The sequence below is a fragment of the Mytilus trossulus genome, chromosome 2 (assembly GCF_036588685.1).
Source record: "Mytilus trossulus isolate FHL-02 chromosome 2, PNRI_Mtr1.1.1.hap1, whole genome shotgun sequence".
NCBI classification, from domain to species: Eukaryota; Metazoa; Mollusca; class Bivalvia; order Mytilida; family Mytilidae; genus Mytilus; species Mytilus trossulus.
The window spans coordinates 74,794,134-74,811,632 of NC_086374.1; the positions used below are offsets into that span (position 1 = coordinate 74,794,134).

Genomic DNA, 17,499 nt, shown 5'->3' on the forward strand with positions numbered 1-17,499 from the left:
ATACGACGAAAATTTTTTCAAAATTTGCGGTCGTATAAAACAAATTTCCATCATTTGGGAGAACTTCTTTGTTCAATTAGATACCTTAACAAATAGTACCCCAGTTTTCCCTTAACTTAATAATATGGTTAAAAAAAAGTATATACCTGATAGCCAGCAATTAGACATATTAATATAAACAAGTTCAATGAACAGGACTTAATTTCTGGTTCAATTATCAAAGACATGCATCAAGAATGAATGACATCACCATGGCAAAAAGATAAAAAGACAAAAGGACAAACAATATAGAGTTAACACAAAATTATATAGAAATTAAAACTAAATCTACCTAAACTATTAAGAAACTCAAGTAGGGTAAACAGTTCCCCATCAACTAGCTAGTGACACCCTTCCTATTTCTCATGTTTTCAGTAAAATATCTGATGATAAGTTATAACTGTACACATATATTATCATACAGTGATTGAGAGGAATAGGTTTCAGACCACCAATTCAAAATCCCTATCTATTCAACCAAGTTTTGCAATCTTCACAGCATATTTACTAGACTAGTAATATTTTAATTGAGGTTTAACTTCATAGAAACCAGGTATAATATCCTGAATTGCACATGTATTGCCATTCTACTAAAAATAACCCTTGTTTTTCTGGAAATATTTTTATTAGTATACTATGAAGGAAAATTGAGAATGGAAATGGGAAATGCGCATTAATCCTCAATTTTTAATGCAATCTCATAAACGTAAATTTGGGCTCAAAATGGTATAAATATATTTCTCTTTCACCAAAAGTTTTATATCTGCACATTTGTTGGTAAGTTTAGTAAGTGATGGCACCAAAAGCACTAGTAAGTGTCAGAGTAAGACTATTTTAACATACCCATATAAAATTCGATGGTGTGAATTGGTGATCTGACAACTATATGTCACATGTACAAAACAGTTTAATTGTTACTTGTAATAAGTATTGAAGGAATAGAAAATGGCCAAGTAGGAAACATTCAAGTTTTACTATTTCTTCATGAAAATTCATCTGCTTGTAGAACAGTTCGTCATAAAACACACCACTAACATAAAAATAAAGCATTTATTGCTTAAGGTATTAACAATGTTTGACCATTTTGGTATAAAGCATGTTCTTAAAGCAATAAAATAATACAGGCAAAATTTTGACAAATTACTGAAAACATATAATTAAATCTTCAATACATGTACAATGTATATATCTTTATAATATATGCATCTCTTATTTACAAAACCAAATTTTCACTGAACAGGTAACAAAAAAAACTCTCATCCATCAACTTGAATAACAGTTATACACCCTTTTCTGTAAGCTGGTGTTATATATAATTTGTACAGCATTTTATTGTCTATTTCTAGGTCAAGAAGCCTAAACAAAATTGACAAGCAAATGTGTATTCAATCACATTTTCTTATTTTCTGCTTGTTGAAAGTATCGGTTAATAAGTTACAAATACATTTATAATTATAAAAAGGTTTGATACCAGCAAGAATCAGCCAAAGAAAGTCAACTTTTAAAAAATACTGAAGAAGACAATTTTTGAGACATAAAAAGGAAGGGGATTGCACTTGTGCAAAATGAAAAGATCCCTTTAAACATCTTACAGCTGACATTAATGCTTATGTAAGATTTAAATATATTTAGTTTTAACTTCTTAATAAGTTTTTCGTTGCAATAATGATTGGGTAAAAAATATGAAAGCAAAATAAAACTGCAAAAATGCAAGTTATTTCCATTTGAATTTTGAGGCTTGTTTAATTTTCTGTCTAGCATGCCATGTAATAGAAGTAATACTGCTTGTCATTGCTGCCCTGGCTTTTGATTTGGGATGGTGGCTATTGGCATCACAAAAATCTGTAAAACAATAAAAGTTATAACCTTTAAATTTTTATGTGATGCCAAATATTTAAACAGTATCAGCTTTAGACAGCATGTTTTTTTTTATAAATTTGATGGTAGAGAAATACTGTACATGTACACATGCATGTTTACCAGAATTCCAAAAAAAAAAAAAAAAAAATGTGTTAATAATTGATGATAAAACTTCCATCCAAAATAGAAATACAAAAAAAATGATTATCAAGTAACTATTTTCCGAAGGACGACAAAGGGTAAGTCTCTACATAATTAAACAGGCATTAAAATGTCCAAAGTCTAGGCAAGTCATCAATACAAATGAATTAAAATAACACACTACTGGAAGCAACATCTGTCTTATAATAACTATGAGTTTCCTGACCATGGACTGACACATGATCAGGAGGCAAGGTTGAACTTGTTTTGGGTTCTATACTCTTTTTCACTGTTATCAAACAAACTGTGCAGTAAAAAAGTGTATACTTTTTTTTTTTGGAAAACTTTTTTTTAATAATATGATATTTCAAAAGAAAAACACAGCTTCATTACTTATTATAGAAGTAAAAGTAAACAATAGTAGTGTAAATGTTAACTTGGGGAAAATAAAAAGTCAATGTAAAGAAGTATCAGTTCATAACAAACAAAAGTGTCTTCAGACAGCAAAGTAGGCAATATATTAGAACTATCATATAACTTATTTATTGGAACCCGAGTCCATAAAAATCTTACAAAGAATTTCAATGTTATTTATACATGCATAAGATTATTTAGTACAAAAATATTTTTCAGTTGAAATTCAAAGGACATTCCAATTAGGTCATGAAATAACTGTTATAATATCAAAATAAATACAGTTCTGCTTGGTACACAAAATCCAATAACCGAACCTGACTATACAATTTTTCAATCACTTATATGTATATATATATATAGAGAGAAAGTCCTTTACAATATAATAATATCAGTACTTTACTATTTATTGAAGCTGATCAGTTATATTTAATGCAGTCTACTACTAGAAATATCAGTTAATGAACCATTATTGCAAAACCAAAACTCAGAGAAATCAAAGTAAACATGAAACAAGTTTTTAGAAAAGTTATAACATTTAAATTGGTCCAGACAAAATTCATGCATACCAATACATAGTTCCCTACTGGTTAAAAAATATTCATTGTATTAGAACACAATTCAAACTTGATCTATAACTTGTCATGGTGTAAACTATATTACAAATATCAAATAAATATCTTCAAGCATGACGAAAAAAGTGCATAAAACTTATTATCGATTTAATTTTCCAAGTCCATAGACCATAATTCTGCACAAAATCAACAGACCAGAACAAAATTCAAACTTGATCTTTAACTTGTCATGATAAAACTAAACCAATTTTCAAATAAATTTCTTCAAGACGGACAGCAAAAAGTGTGGGAAAAGGTTTTGTTTTAGTGAATTTTCAGTCAAGTACCATAACTTGGCATAAAATCACAAAACCAGAACAAAACAAAATACACCAAATATCAAATCAATATCTTCAAGTATGTAGAAAAAATGTGTAGGAAACTGATTTGCTGGACTGACGGACAGATAGACAGACAGGGAGACAAACAGACAGACGGACGGAGTGCAAACTTAAAATTCCATAGGACGTGGTAGTAGGGGACAAATAATCAGTTCCATAAAAATAGTTTTTATTCTTGTATGATTTGTTTGTTTATACAGTCATGTGAAAAATTCAATGTCATCTAAAATTCTACAATGAGTAAAATCCTAATGTCAACTGAAAAATACATAAAGTGTGTACGTATTTACACAACTATGGAAATCCCATCAATCCATATCTCATTTTCTTTCTCTGTTTTGCATGCCAAGTTATAGAAGTAATACTGTTGTTCATAGCAGTTCTAGCCTTTGTTCTGGCATGTCGGCTTTGGGCTTCACAGAAATCTGTAAAGACACCAAATTATGATCCAATAAATAGATCTGTATTTCATTATAAAGTCAACCTTTTTATGAATAATACAGAACACCACAAGCATTATTGTTTACACAAATTTCAATTTTAAAATAATTTCATGTGGTTAACATGAAATTATTTTAAAATTGAAATTTTCTTAAGTGTCTTTATTTGGTGGGTAGCATGCCATGTTACAGAGGTGACACTATTATGCATGGCTGTTCTGGCTTTTGTTCTTGGCTGGCAACTGTTGACCTCACAGAAATCTGCAAAAATATCATTAAATTTAACACTTTTTAAGCTCTTGATAGTTGAGAGGACTGGTGGGACAGGCATACATAAGTTGTTAGGAATAAGTATTTAAATGCATGATCTAATCAAGGTGAAATTTAATTGGCACATAGTTTGGTAAAAATCATGAAACAACTGTTGGATTCTTTCAATTGAGAGTAAAGTCCTATGGTTTAACCTTTTCCGTTGATTGATAATATAAGATATGAATTAAAGGCCTAGTAACGTATATACATGTTAAACAGACATATTTATATTTATGACATTTAAGGCTCTTTTTCTTTAAAAAAAAAAAAAAAAAAAAAAAAAGCTTTGCTATCATTTAGAGTGTCATGTCATGTTTTTTTTAAAATAATCTTTGTGCTATCATTCAGAACAAAAAGATTTATTACAAAAAACAAGACATGACACTTCTTTGTTAAATTCTTAAAATCTCAATTTAAAAGCTATTAAAGTTTGAGAGGGCGGTTGCTCAAATCTGGGTATGCAGATACTAATACAACAAATACAAATCAATGTTCTTGTTCTCTTGTGATACTATAAGAGCTTCTATGCTAATGAAATATAAAATAGATTTTTTAACTTGATGAATTGGTTAACAAGGGAAGGTTTTTAATGTATAAACGCAAACATTATCAGTCATAGATATATCTTACATGAGATACAATCAGTTATTGAAAAGAGGTGTAGGGTATAAAACATAGAATAGCAACCCAACAACATAATATATATAACTAGAAAAACATAAAAAATACTGTTCAAATTTCACATATGTATGGTAATCACAAATTAATTCCTCTGTTTCTTATAGTCAACAACAAACATCTAATGATAAAAAAAATCTTATAACAAATGTAATATAGATTATCCTTTAACTTATGCAGTATGTATATAAATGTAACATTAAGCTATTCTAATGCATGTGTTATGTAGGGAAAACACAAGTTGACTTAAAATAATTTCTAATTCAGATTTTTGTCTGACGTATTATAAATTATTTTTATACAAACAAAAAATATAGATACAAATACAACTGAATGCACTATATTTGAATAAATAAATTGTGGCTTTTTTTTAAACAGGTTATGCTACATTGTCAATTAAAAATAGCTGAGTTGAGAAGGTCTTATATTCTGCATAACTTTCTGTTTAGCATGCCAACTGGCAAAACAAACACTCCGCTGTAGAACAGTTCGCACTTTAGTTCTGGAATGACGACTGTTTGCAACACAGAAATCTGCAAATATAGACAATTACGAGTGAGGTCCTTTGAAAAAGTCTTTGTGCTTTAAAAATTTTTGTTGTGCACGCCATGTTGTTGTGGTGATACTACGAACTAAAACTGTTCTTACTTCAACACGAGAATGGCGACCATGAGAAGAGCAAAACTCTGGAAAGAAATGAATTGAAAACTTGTCAGTCTTATTAGCTATTATGTTTGTTAACAATTAAATTGTCTATTTAGAATTTTATAGTCTTCATTTAACTCTTCAATTCCTTTCTGTTGTATCTGCACATTTCACTTTTTCTGTTCATCAAGTACTTTTATATCAATATAACTGTAAACATGCCTTAATTTTTTTCAATCTATCACGAAGAAAGAATCTTTAAAGTCAGTAAGATATCAGAACCCTATTGTATCTTTAAAGTCAGTAAGATATCAGAACCCTATTGTATAAGACAAAGTTCTTCCTCTCAGATGATCTTTATAAAAGTTATTTGTACATGTAAGGGGTTCTCTCGAAGGTAAAGGCTACGAAAAAAAATTGAAATGGCAAAAATTATTTTATGATCTTAAAATTTAAAAAAAAAATGAACTTTTTCTGAACATGCTGAATGAGAAAATCCTTGTGGTACATGTATATGACCCTCTTTCTTCTTACTTTCTGTGCTCTATTGAAATGTCATATACAATCATTCTACTTGAGTAGAAGAAAACCCAACACGTGAAAGTGATCTATTGTAATTTTAAACATGATGTAACAAGAGTAAAAGAAAACTCAACATGTGAATAAACTCTATCATAGATACCAGGACTAAATTTAGTATATACGCCAGACACGCGTTTCGTCTACAAAAGACTCATCAGTGACGCTCGATTCCAAAAAAGTTAAAAAGGCCAAATAAAGTACGAAGTTGAAGAGCATTGAGGACCCAAATTCCTAAAAGTTTTGCCAAATACAGCTTAAGTAATCTATGCCTGACGTAGAAAAGCCTTAGTATTTCAAAAAAATCAAACATTTGTAGACAGTTTTATCAATATAACCATATCAATGACAATTCATGTCAGCACAAAAAGTGCTGACTACTGGGTTTGTGATACCCTCGGGGAAATAAATCTCCACCAGCAGTGGCATCGACCCAGTGGTTGTAAATAAACTCATCATAGATACCAGGACTAAATTTAGTATATACGCCAGACGCGCGTTTCGTCTACAAAAGACTCATCAGTGAATGTGATATATTGTGATCCCAAACAACATGATGTAATATGAGTAAAAAAAGACCTAACATTTGAATGTGGTATATTGTCGTATACAACATTAATATGTAACCAGATGCTCCGCAGGGCGTAGCTTTATACGACCGCAGAGGTTGAACCCTGAACGGTTGGGGCAAGTATGGACACAACATTCAAGCTGGATTCCGCTCTAAATTTGGATTGTGATTAAATAGTTGACACAGCATAGGTTTCTGACACAGAATGAATGTATTCAAATGAACTTAAAATTTATGTTTTCTCTTAGAGCAATTCACTTTGCTGTTGAATATTAATCCTCTCAAAAAAATGTTTGAAGAAATTTTCTTTTTATTTATGAAATTTCAAATGAGAAAAATTTAACCCAATTTTTTAATCACATCCCCCTTTCCCTTATTCCAAAACTAATTTCAATTAAAATATTCTAATGAGGTTTGCAACAATTACTACTCATTTAAATACATCATAAAATATTAAGATGTAAAAAAACTGCTTGTTATCACTGAATGGTAAAGATTATTTAAATTTATCAGTTGGTAGTAAAAAGTGAATATACATTGTATATTGTATATAACAAAGATTTAAGTTGATTCTGGACAAAGAAAGATAACTCCAATTAAAAAAAATTATTGCAGATATTTCTTGCTTACTATACTGGACAAAGAAAGATAACTCTTAATTAAAAAAAAAATTGCTATTTCACAATATTGTGAAATTAGATATTTCTTGCCATTGCACAATACTGTGCAATTGATAAGACTTGCTATTGCACAATACTTAATATAATAATTTTAGATCCTGATTTGGACCAACTTGAAAACTGGGCCCATAATCAACCAGATGCTCCGCAGGGCGTAGCTTTATACGACCGCAGAGGTTGAACCCGGAACGGTTGGGGCAAGTATGGACACAACATTCAAGCTGGATTCCGCTCTAAATTTGGATTGTGATTAAATAGTTGACACAGCATAGGTTTCTGACACAGCATAGGTTTCTGACACAGAATGAATGTATTCAAATGAACTTAATTTTTTTGTTTTCTCTTAGAGCAATTCACTATGCTGTTGAATATTAATCCTCTCAAAAAAATGTTAGAAGAAATTTTCTTTTTATTTATGAAATTTCAAATGAGAAAAATTGAACCCAATTTTTTAATCACATCCCCCTTTCCCTTATTCCAAAACTTATTTCAATTAAAATATTCTAATGGAGTTTGCAACAATTACTACTCATTTAAATACATCATAAAATATTAAGATGTAAAAAAAACTGCTTGTTATCACTGAATGGTAAAGATTATTTAAATTTATCAGTTGGTAGTAAAAAGTGAATATACATTGTATATTGTATATAACAAAGATTTAAGTTGATTCTGGACAAAGAAAGATAACTCCAATTAAAAAAAATTCTTACAGATATTTCTTGCTTACTATACTGGACAAAGAAAGATAACTCTTAATTAAAAAAAAATTGCTATTTCACAATATTGTGAAATTAGATATTTCTTGCCATTGCACAATACTGTGCAATTGAAAAGACTTGCTATTGCACAATACTTAATATAATAATTTTAGATCCTGATTTGGACCAACTTGAAAACTGGGCCCATAATCAAAAATCTAAGTACATGTTTAGATTCAGCATATCAAAGAGGCCCAAGAATTTAATTTTTGTTAAAATCAAACTTAGTTTAATTTTGGACCCTTTGCACTTTAATTTAGACCAATTTGAAAACGGGACCAAAAATTAAGAATCTACATACACAGTTAGATTCGGCATATTAAAGAACCCGAATTATTCAATTTTGATGAAATCAAACAAAATTTAATTTTGGACCCTTTGGGCCCCTTTTTCCTTAACTGTTGGGACCAAAACTCCCAAAATCAATACCAACCTTCCTTTAATAGTCATAAACCTTGTGTTTAAATTTCATAGATTTCTATTTACTTATACTAACGCTATGGTGCGAAAACCAAGAAAAATGCTTATTTGGGTCCCTTTTTGGCCCCTAATTCCTAAACTGTTGGGACCGAAACTCCCAAAATCAATACCAATCTTCCTTTTGTGGTCATAAACATTGTGTTTAAATTTCATTGATTTCTATTTACTTTAACTAAAGTTATTGTGCGAAAACCAAGAATAATGCTTATTTGGGCCCTTTTTTGGCCCCTAATTCCTAAACTGTTGAAACCAAAACTCCCAAAATCAATCCCAACCTTTCTTTTGTGGTCATAAACCTTGTGTCAAAATTTCATAGATTTCTATTAACTTAAACTAAAGTTATAGTGCGAAAACCAAGAAAATGCTTATTTGGGCCCTTTTTGGCCCCTAATTCCTAAAATGTTGGGACCAAAACTCCCAAAATCAATACCAGCCTTCCTTTTATGGTCATAAACCTTGTGTTAAAATTTCATAGATTTCTATTCACTTTTACTAAAGTTAGAGTGCGAAAACTTAAAGTATTCGGACGACGACGACGACGACGACGACGACGACGACGCCAACGTGATAGCAATATACGACGAAAATTTTTTCAAAATTTGCGGTCGTATAAAAATATAAGTACATGTTTAGATTCAGCATATCAAAGAGGCCCAAGAATTTAATTTTTGTTAAAATCAAACTTAGTTTAATTTTGGACCCTTTGCACTTTAATTTAGACCAATTTTAAAACTGGACCAAAAATTAAGAATCTACATACACAGTTAGATTTGGCATATCAAAGAACCCCAATTATTCAATTTTTGATGAAATCAAACAATGTTTAATTTTGGACCTCGATTTGGGCCAACTTGAAAACTGGGCCAATAATAAAAAATCTAAGTACATTTTAAGATTCAGCATATCAAAGAACCCCAAGGTTTCAATTTTTGTTAAAATCAAACTAAGTTTAATTTTGGACCCTTTGGACCTTAATGTAGACCAATTTGAAAACGGGACCAAAAATTAAGAATCTTCATACACAGTTAGATTCGGCATATTAAAGAACCCCAATTATTCAATTTTGATGAAATCAAACAAAGTAGTTTAATTTTGGACCCTTTGAGCCCCTTTTTCCTTAACTGTTGGGACCAAAACTCCCAAAATCAATACCAACCTTCCTTTTATAGTCATAACCCTTGTGTTTAAATTTCATAGATTTCTATTTACTTATACTAACGCTATGGTGCGAAAACCAAGAAAAATGCTTATTTGGGTCCCAATTTGGCCCCTAATTCATAAACTGTTGGGACCGAAACTCCCAAAATCAATACCAACCTTCCTTTTGTGGTCATAAACATTGTGTTTAAATTTCATTGATTTCTATTTACTTTAACTAAAGTTATTGTGCGAAAACCAAGAATAATGCTAATTTGGGCCCTTTTTTGGCCCCTAATTCCTAAACTGTTGAAACCAAAACTCCCAAAATCAATCCCAACCTTTCTTTTGTGGTCATAAACCTTGTGTCAAAATTTCATAGATTTCTATTCACTTAAACTAAAGTTATAGTGCGAAAACCAAGAAAATGCTTATTTGGGCCCTTTTTGGCCCCTAATTCCTAAAATGTTGACACCAAAACTCCCAAAATCAATACCAGCCTTCCTTTTATGGTCATAAACCTTGTGTTAAAATTTCATAGATTTCTATTCACTTTTACTAAAGTTAGAGTGCGAAAACTAAAAGTATTCGGACGACGACGACGACGACGACGACGACGACGACGACGACGCCAACGTGATAGCAATATACGACGAAAATTTTTTCAAAATTTGCGGTCGTATAAAAAGAGTAAAAAAATTTGTAAGGGTTCCGCGGAACCCAGTGTCTCGCCTACTTTTGCTGTAAATCGCAGGCTCAACAAAAATGAGGAAAAAAATCAATAAAAATATTCCTCTTGATACTATCTTATGATTGTAAGAAGCTTCTGTCCAATTTTGGTAAAAATCTATGATAGTTTAATGAATATAATAAATGTTTTGAAAACTTTAACTGCAGACTGTATGTAATGTGAACTGGAAGGAAATTGAAGTCCATTTAAAAGAAAAATACAGAAAAAATAGAGAGATGTTTTTACAAAATTTACTTCTGGATACTGTCTTATGATCATAAATAAGCTTCTGTCAAAGATTGGTATAAACCCAGGATAGTTTAAGAAAGTTATGAAAATTTTAAAAACTTTAACCACAGAGACAATGTAATTTTACCCAGCAGAAAAACTAATTCCATTTAAAAGTAAAATACGGAAAAAACGGATTTATTTTTTTACAAAATTTACTTCTGGATACTATCTTATGATCATAAACAAGCTTCTGTCCAAGTTTGGTACAAACCCAGGATAGTTTAAGAAAGTTTTTAAAATTCTAAAAACTTTAACCACAGAGTAAATGTTATGTTTCCCCGCAGAAAAAAACTAAGTCCATTTATAAGTAAAATACAGAAAAAATGGAATTTTATTTTTACCAATTTTACTTCTGGATACTATCTTATGATCATAAACAAGCTTCTGTCCAAGTTTGGTACAAACCCAGGATAGTTTAAGAAAGTTATTAAAATTCTAAAAACTTTAACCACAGAGTGAATGTTATGTTACCCCGCAGAAAAAACTAAGTCCATTTATAAGTAAAATACGGAAAAAATGGAATTTTATTTTTACAAAATTTACTTCTGGATACTATCTTATGATCATAAACAAGCTTCTGTCCAAGTTTGGTAGAAATCCAGTATAGTTTAAGAAAGTTATTAAATTTTCAAAAACTTTAACCACAGAGTGAATATTTGTGGACGCCGCCGACGACGACGACGACGACGGAATGTAGGATCGCTTAGTCTCGCTTTTTCGACTAAAGTCGAAGGCTCGACAAAAAGACCTAACATTTAAATATGGTCAGATAAATATTATCATATACAACATGATGGTATATGAGTAAAAAAAGACCTTACATTTAAATGTGGTCTATTATCATATACAACACGAGGTAAAATGAGTAAAAAAGACCTAACATTAGAATGTGGTCTATTATCATATACAACACGAGGTAAAATGAGTAAAAAAAGGCCTAACATTTAAATGTGGTCTATTATCATATACAACATGATGTAAAATGAGTAAAAAAAGGCCTAACATTTAAATGTGGTCTATTATCATATACAACACGAGGTAATATGAGTAAAAAAGACCTAATATTTGAATGTGGTCTATTATCATTTACAACACGAGGTAAAATGAGTAAAAAGCCCAAACATTTGAATGCGGTCTAATATCATATACAACATGATGTAATATTAGTAAAAAATGACCTAATATTTGAATGTGGTCTATTATCATATACAACACGAGATAATATGAGTAAAAAAAGACCTCACATTTGAATGTGGTCTATTATCATATACAACATGATGTAAAATGAGTAAAAAAAACCTTACATTTAAATGTGGTCTATTATCATATACATTACAAGGTAAAATGAGTAAAAAAAGACCTAACATTTGAATGTGGTCTATTATCATATACAACATGATGTAAAATGAGTAAAAAAGACCTAACATTTGAATGTGGTCTATTATCATATACAACACGATGTAATATGAGTAACACAAAATGTGTCCATTAGTACACAGATGCCCCACTCGCACTATCATTTTCTATGTTAAGTGGACTGTTAAATTGGGTAAAAACTCTAATTTGGCATTAAAATTAGAAAGATCATTTCATAGGGAACAATTTTTATACTCAGTTTCAAGTTGATTGGACTTCAACTTCATGAAAAACTACCTTGACCAAAAACTTTAACCCAAATTTTGAACCTGAAACTTGCAAAATCATATTCTGTGTTCAATTGACCGTGAAATTAGTGTCAAAACTATAATTTGGCATAAAATGTAACCAGATGCTCCGCAGGGCGTAGCTTTATACGACCGCAGAGGTTGAACCCTGAACGGTTGGGGCAAGTATGGACACAACATTCAAGCTGGATTCAGCTCTAAATTTGGATTGTGATTGAATAGTTGACACAGCATAGGTTTCTGACACAGAATGAATGTGTTCTAATGAACTTAAAATTTTTGTTTTCTCTTAGAGCAATTCACTATGCTGTTGAATATTAATCCTCTCAAAAAAATGTTTGAAGAAATTTTCTTTTTATTTATGAAATTTCAAATGAGAAAAATTGAACCCAATTTTTTAATCACATCCCTCTTTCCCTTATTCCAAAACTAATCTCAATTAAAATATTCTAATGGAGTTTGCAACAATAACTACTCATTTAAATACAACATAAAATATTAAGATGTAAAAAAACTGCTTGTTATCACTGAATGTTAAAGATTATTCAAATTTATCAGTTGGTAGTAAAAAGTGAATATACATTGTATATTGTATATAACAAAGAATTAAGTTGATTCTGGACAAAGAAAGATAGCTCAAATTAAAAAAAAAATCTTGCTATTGCACAATATTGTGCAATAAGATATTTCTTGCTTACTATTCTGGACAAAGAAAGATAACTCTAATTAAAAAAAAATGCTATTTCACAATATTGTGCAATTAGATATTTCTTGCCATTGCACAATACTGTGCATTTGAAAAGACTTGCTATTGCACAATACTTAATATAATAATTTTAGATCCTGATTTGGACCAACTTGAAAACTGGGCCCATAATAAAAAATCTAATTACATGTTTAGATTTAGCATATCAAAGAGGCCCAAGAATTCAATTTTTGTTTAAATCAAACTTAGTTTAATTTTGGACCCTTTGGACTTTAATGTAGACCGATTTGAAAACAGGACCAAAAATGAAGAATCTACATACACAGTTAGATTTGGCATATCAAAGAACCCCATTTATTCAATTTTTGATGAAATCAAACAAAGTTTAATTTTGGACCCCGATATGGACCAACTTGAAAACTGGGCCAATAATCAAGAATCTAAGTACATTTTTAGATTCAACATATATCAAAGAACCCAACCGATTCATTTTTTGTCAAAATCAAAACCTTAATGTAGACCAATTTGAAAACGGGACCAAAAGTTAAGAATCTACATACACAGTTAGATTGGGCATATCAAAGAACCCCAATTATTCAATTTTGATGAAATCAAACAAAGTTTAATTTGCACCCTTTGGGCCCCTTTTTCCTAAACGTTATGGTGCGAAAACCAAGAAAAATGCTTATTTGGGTCCCTTTTTGGCCCCCAATTCCTAAACTGTTGGGACCTAAACTCCCAAAATCAATACCAACCTTCCTTTTGTGGTCATAAACCTTGTGTTTAAATTTCATTGATCTCTATTTACTTAAACTAAAGTTATTGTGCGAAAACCAAGAATAATGCTTATTTGGGCCCTTTATTGGCCCCTAATTCCTAAACTGTTGAAACCAAAACTCCCAAAATCAATCCCAACCTTTCTTTTGTGGTCATAAACTTTGTGTCAAAATTTCATAGATTTCTATTAACTTAAACTAAAGTTATTGTGCGAAAACCAAGAAAATGCTTATTTGGGCCCTTTTTGGCCCCGTATTCCTAAAATATTGGGACCAAAACTCCCAAAATCAATACCAACCTTTCTTTTATGGTCATAAACCTTGTGTTAAAATTTCATAGATTTCTATTCACTTTTACTAAAGTTAGAGTGCGAAAACTAAAAGTATTCGGACGACGACGACGACGACGACGACGCCAACGTGATAGCAATATACGACGAAAATTTTTCAAAATTTGCGGTCGTATAAAAAGATCATATCATAGCTGGAACATGTGCGCTAAGTTTCAAGTTAATTAGACTTCAACTTCATCAAATATGGCTACCTTGACCAAAAACTTTAACCTGAAGCGGGATAGACTGACGAACAAACGAACGGACGAACAAACGAACGGACGGACGAACAAACGAACGGACGCACAGACTAGAAAACATATTGCCCCTCTTCTATCGGAGTTGGGGCATAGAAAAAGACCTAACATTAGAATGTAAGAGTGGTTTATTATTATTTATCTTACCTCCTATAGATTTATAGAGATATGATTGGTTAAAGGATTACACGTGGTGACTATGTATATAAGGTGTCCTAAAAAATATAGGGTTAGCAACCATACATGGTTAGTAACAATATCGGGTTAATAAGGGGTTACACCCCTTTCAAAAATGATGCCACAACCCTTCCAACAATGTTGAGGAAAAATCTGAAAGAATTCAACAGACGACGAAATTGGTGATGAAAGGTTGAAATAAGTTTCTTAAAACATAATTAAAACTAAGAATATATATAAAAGAAAAAGAAGATGTGGTATGATTGCCAATGAGACAACTATCCACAAAAGACCAAAATGACACAAACATTAACAACTATAGGTCACCGTACGGCCTTCAACAATGAGCAAAGCCCATACCGCATAGTCAGCTATAAAAGGCCCCGAAAGGACAATGTAAAACAATTCAAACGAGAAAACTAACGGCCTTATTTATGTAAAAATATTAACGACAAACAAATATGTAACACATAAACAAACGACAACCACTGAATTACAGGCTCCTGACTTGGGACAGGCACATAAATAAATAATGTGGCGGGGTTAACATGTTAGCGGGATCGCTGTTATTGTTGGCATAACAGGGTTACTTCCCTTTAAAAAAAAGATTTGAGTCGATTTAATTTTTTATGTTTAAACGCCACTTTAAAGCACCGTATTTAGGCTACTTCGTGGCAGTCAGTTTTTATTGATGGAAGAATCCGGAGTGACCGAACAAAAAGAAAAAAAGAAATCTGAAAGGATTCAACAGACGAATTAATTAAAATACATGTAATGAACGATTGGAATAAGTTCATTAAAGAAAAATAATGCTTAAGGGTTGCTATTGTTGGCATTTGTTATTTGAAAAGACTAATGGAAGTATGATATTAATACTAAGTATTGAAGACTATGATTGGTTAAAGGATTACACGTGGTGACTATGTATATTTGGTATAGGGTGTTCTTAAAAAATATAGGGTTATCAACCATACATGGTTAGTTACAATATGGGGTTAGTAAGGGGTTACACCCCTTTCAAAAATGATGCCACAACCCTCCCAACAGTGTTGAGGAAAAATCTGAAAGAATTCAACAGACGAAGAAATTGGTGATGAAAGGTTGAAATAAAATCTTAAAACATAATTAAAACTAAGAATATATATATAAAAAAAGAAGATGTGGTATGATTGCCAATGAGACAACTATCCACAAAAGACCAAAATAACACAAACATTAACAACTATAGGTTACCGTACGGCCTTCAACAATGAGCAAAGCCCATACCGCATAGTCAGCTATAAAAGGCCCCGAAAGGACAATGTAAAACAATTCAAACGAGAAAACTAACGGCCTTATTTATGTAAAAATATTAACGACAAACAAATATGTAACACATAAACAAACGACAACCACTGAATTACAGGCTCCTGACTTGGGATAGGCACATAAATAAATAATGTGGCGGGGTTAAACATGTTAGCGGGATCGCTGTTATTGTTGGCATAACAGGGTTACTTCCCTTTAAATTTTTTTTATTTGAGTTGATTTGATTTTTGATGTTTAAACGCCACTTTAAATCACCGTATTTAGGCTATTTCGTGACAGTCAGTTTTTATTGGTTGAAGAATCCGGAGTGACCGAACAAAAAGAAAAAAAAAGAAATCTGAAAGGATTCAACAGACGAAGTAATTAAAATGCACGATTGGAATAAGTTCATTAAAAAACATAGTGCTTAAAGGTTGCTATTGTTGGCATTTGTTATTTGAAAAGACAAATTGAAGTATGATATTAATACTAAGTATTGAAGACTTGGTCACTTTGATGGGCCGCTAGTCAAAATACCACATGTGAAGACAGTCGGTAAGATAAATTCGTTACACGGTGTGCTAGTGACCTAATACAATATATATGGGGTAAGTAAATTCCATATAGGTTAGAGTGAAGCCCATTAGGTCATTATCACACAATGTAACTAATAATACAACATGATTTAACATGATCAAGTCAAAGAAAACACAACAATTAAATGTGGTTTAATGTAATTAATGTAATGTCATTCCCTAAAAAACTAAAATAAGACGAAAAGAAGAAGAAACCCTGTGACATTTCATATAAAACTAGTCATAATGGTAAAGATGCAAAAGATATCCAACCATGCACAATTTTAATATATCTTGTTTTTTGTTTTTTATACATATTATTTGTAATTTAGAGTCTTCAACATTAAAATTTAAGTTTCAACAATATTTTATTCTTACCATAAAAGTGTAACAACTTTAGGATAAATGGGTTATATACATTTTGTACCATGAGTACTTTGAAAATTCATATGTATTCTTTAATTGTCATTCTATATTGATCTAGTTCAGGAATTAACTCACAGAAAGATAAAATCAAGTCAAATTCTGACACAGTTTCATTTTTTTTCTTTTAGCCTGACAAGTTCTTGCAGATACACTCCAATGTAAAGCTGTTTTGACTTTTGATCTTGTATGCCGACTATAAGATGTGCAAAAATCTGCAAAGATATAATAATTTGTGTTGGCCTTAAATCTTTAACCAGAATATGTTGTGCTTTCATACACATTTGTCAACTGTTTATATGATGACATGTATTTATTTTTAATTTAAATCGGGAATGATTTTATATTTCAAACTTGTTTCCAACTTACATAACATATGCATATGGAGACACAGAATTTATAAAACTTAACAAAAATAAATGGAAAATGTGTTCATGGTACACACATGATGCCCCTGTTTCCATATAATGTTTTTAAGGGACTTAAACTAGGGATAAATAAAAGTGAAGCCACCCAAATTTGATCTTAATCTGTGTTTTTGCTTATAAGCATATTGTGAATAACTTTCATAGTTGGTTTAGGCTCTAAA

The 17,499-nt window shown here is 30.9% G+C and overlaps 1 protein-coding gene across 9 annotated transcripts in view; it reads right to left on the reverse strand.

The window, feature by feature from the left end:
• The window catches only part of LOC134708014 (uncharacterized), a 105,817-nt gene that overhangs the window by 17,670 nt on the left and 70,648 nt on the right, over positions 1 to 17,499 (reverse strand). Inside the window, exons 6-7 of one of the 9 annotated variants that reach the window (XM_063568250.1) lie at positions 16,989 to 17,125; positions 5,411 to 5,525 (exon numbers count right to left, since the gene is read on the reverse strand). The exons of 3 other annotated variants lie outside the window; for them this stretch is intronic. In XM_063568250.1, coding sequence (XP_063424320.1) covers positions 17,001 to 17,125 — 125 coding nt within the window. In that variant the 3' untranslated portion in view covers positions 5,411 to 5,525; positions 16,989 to 17,000. Of the gene's footprint in view, positions 1 to 1,070; positions 3,835 to 3,858; positions 4,111 to 4,466; positions 5,526 to 16,988; positions 17,126 to 17,499 lie in introns of those variants that run through there. 5 more of the 9 variants (XM_063568245.1, XM_063568243.1, XM_063568244.1 and 2 more) reach the window with 5 other exon arrangements.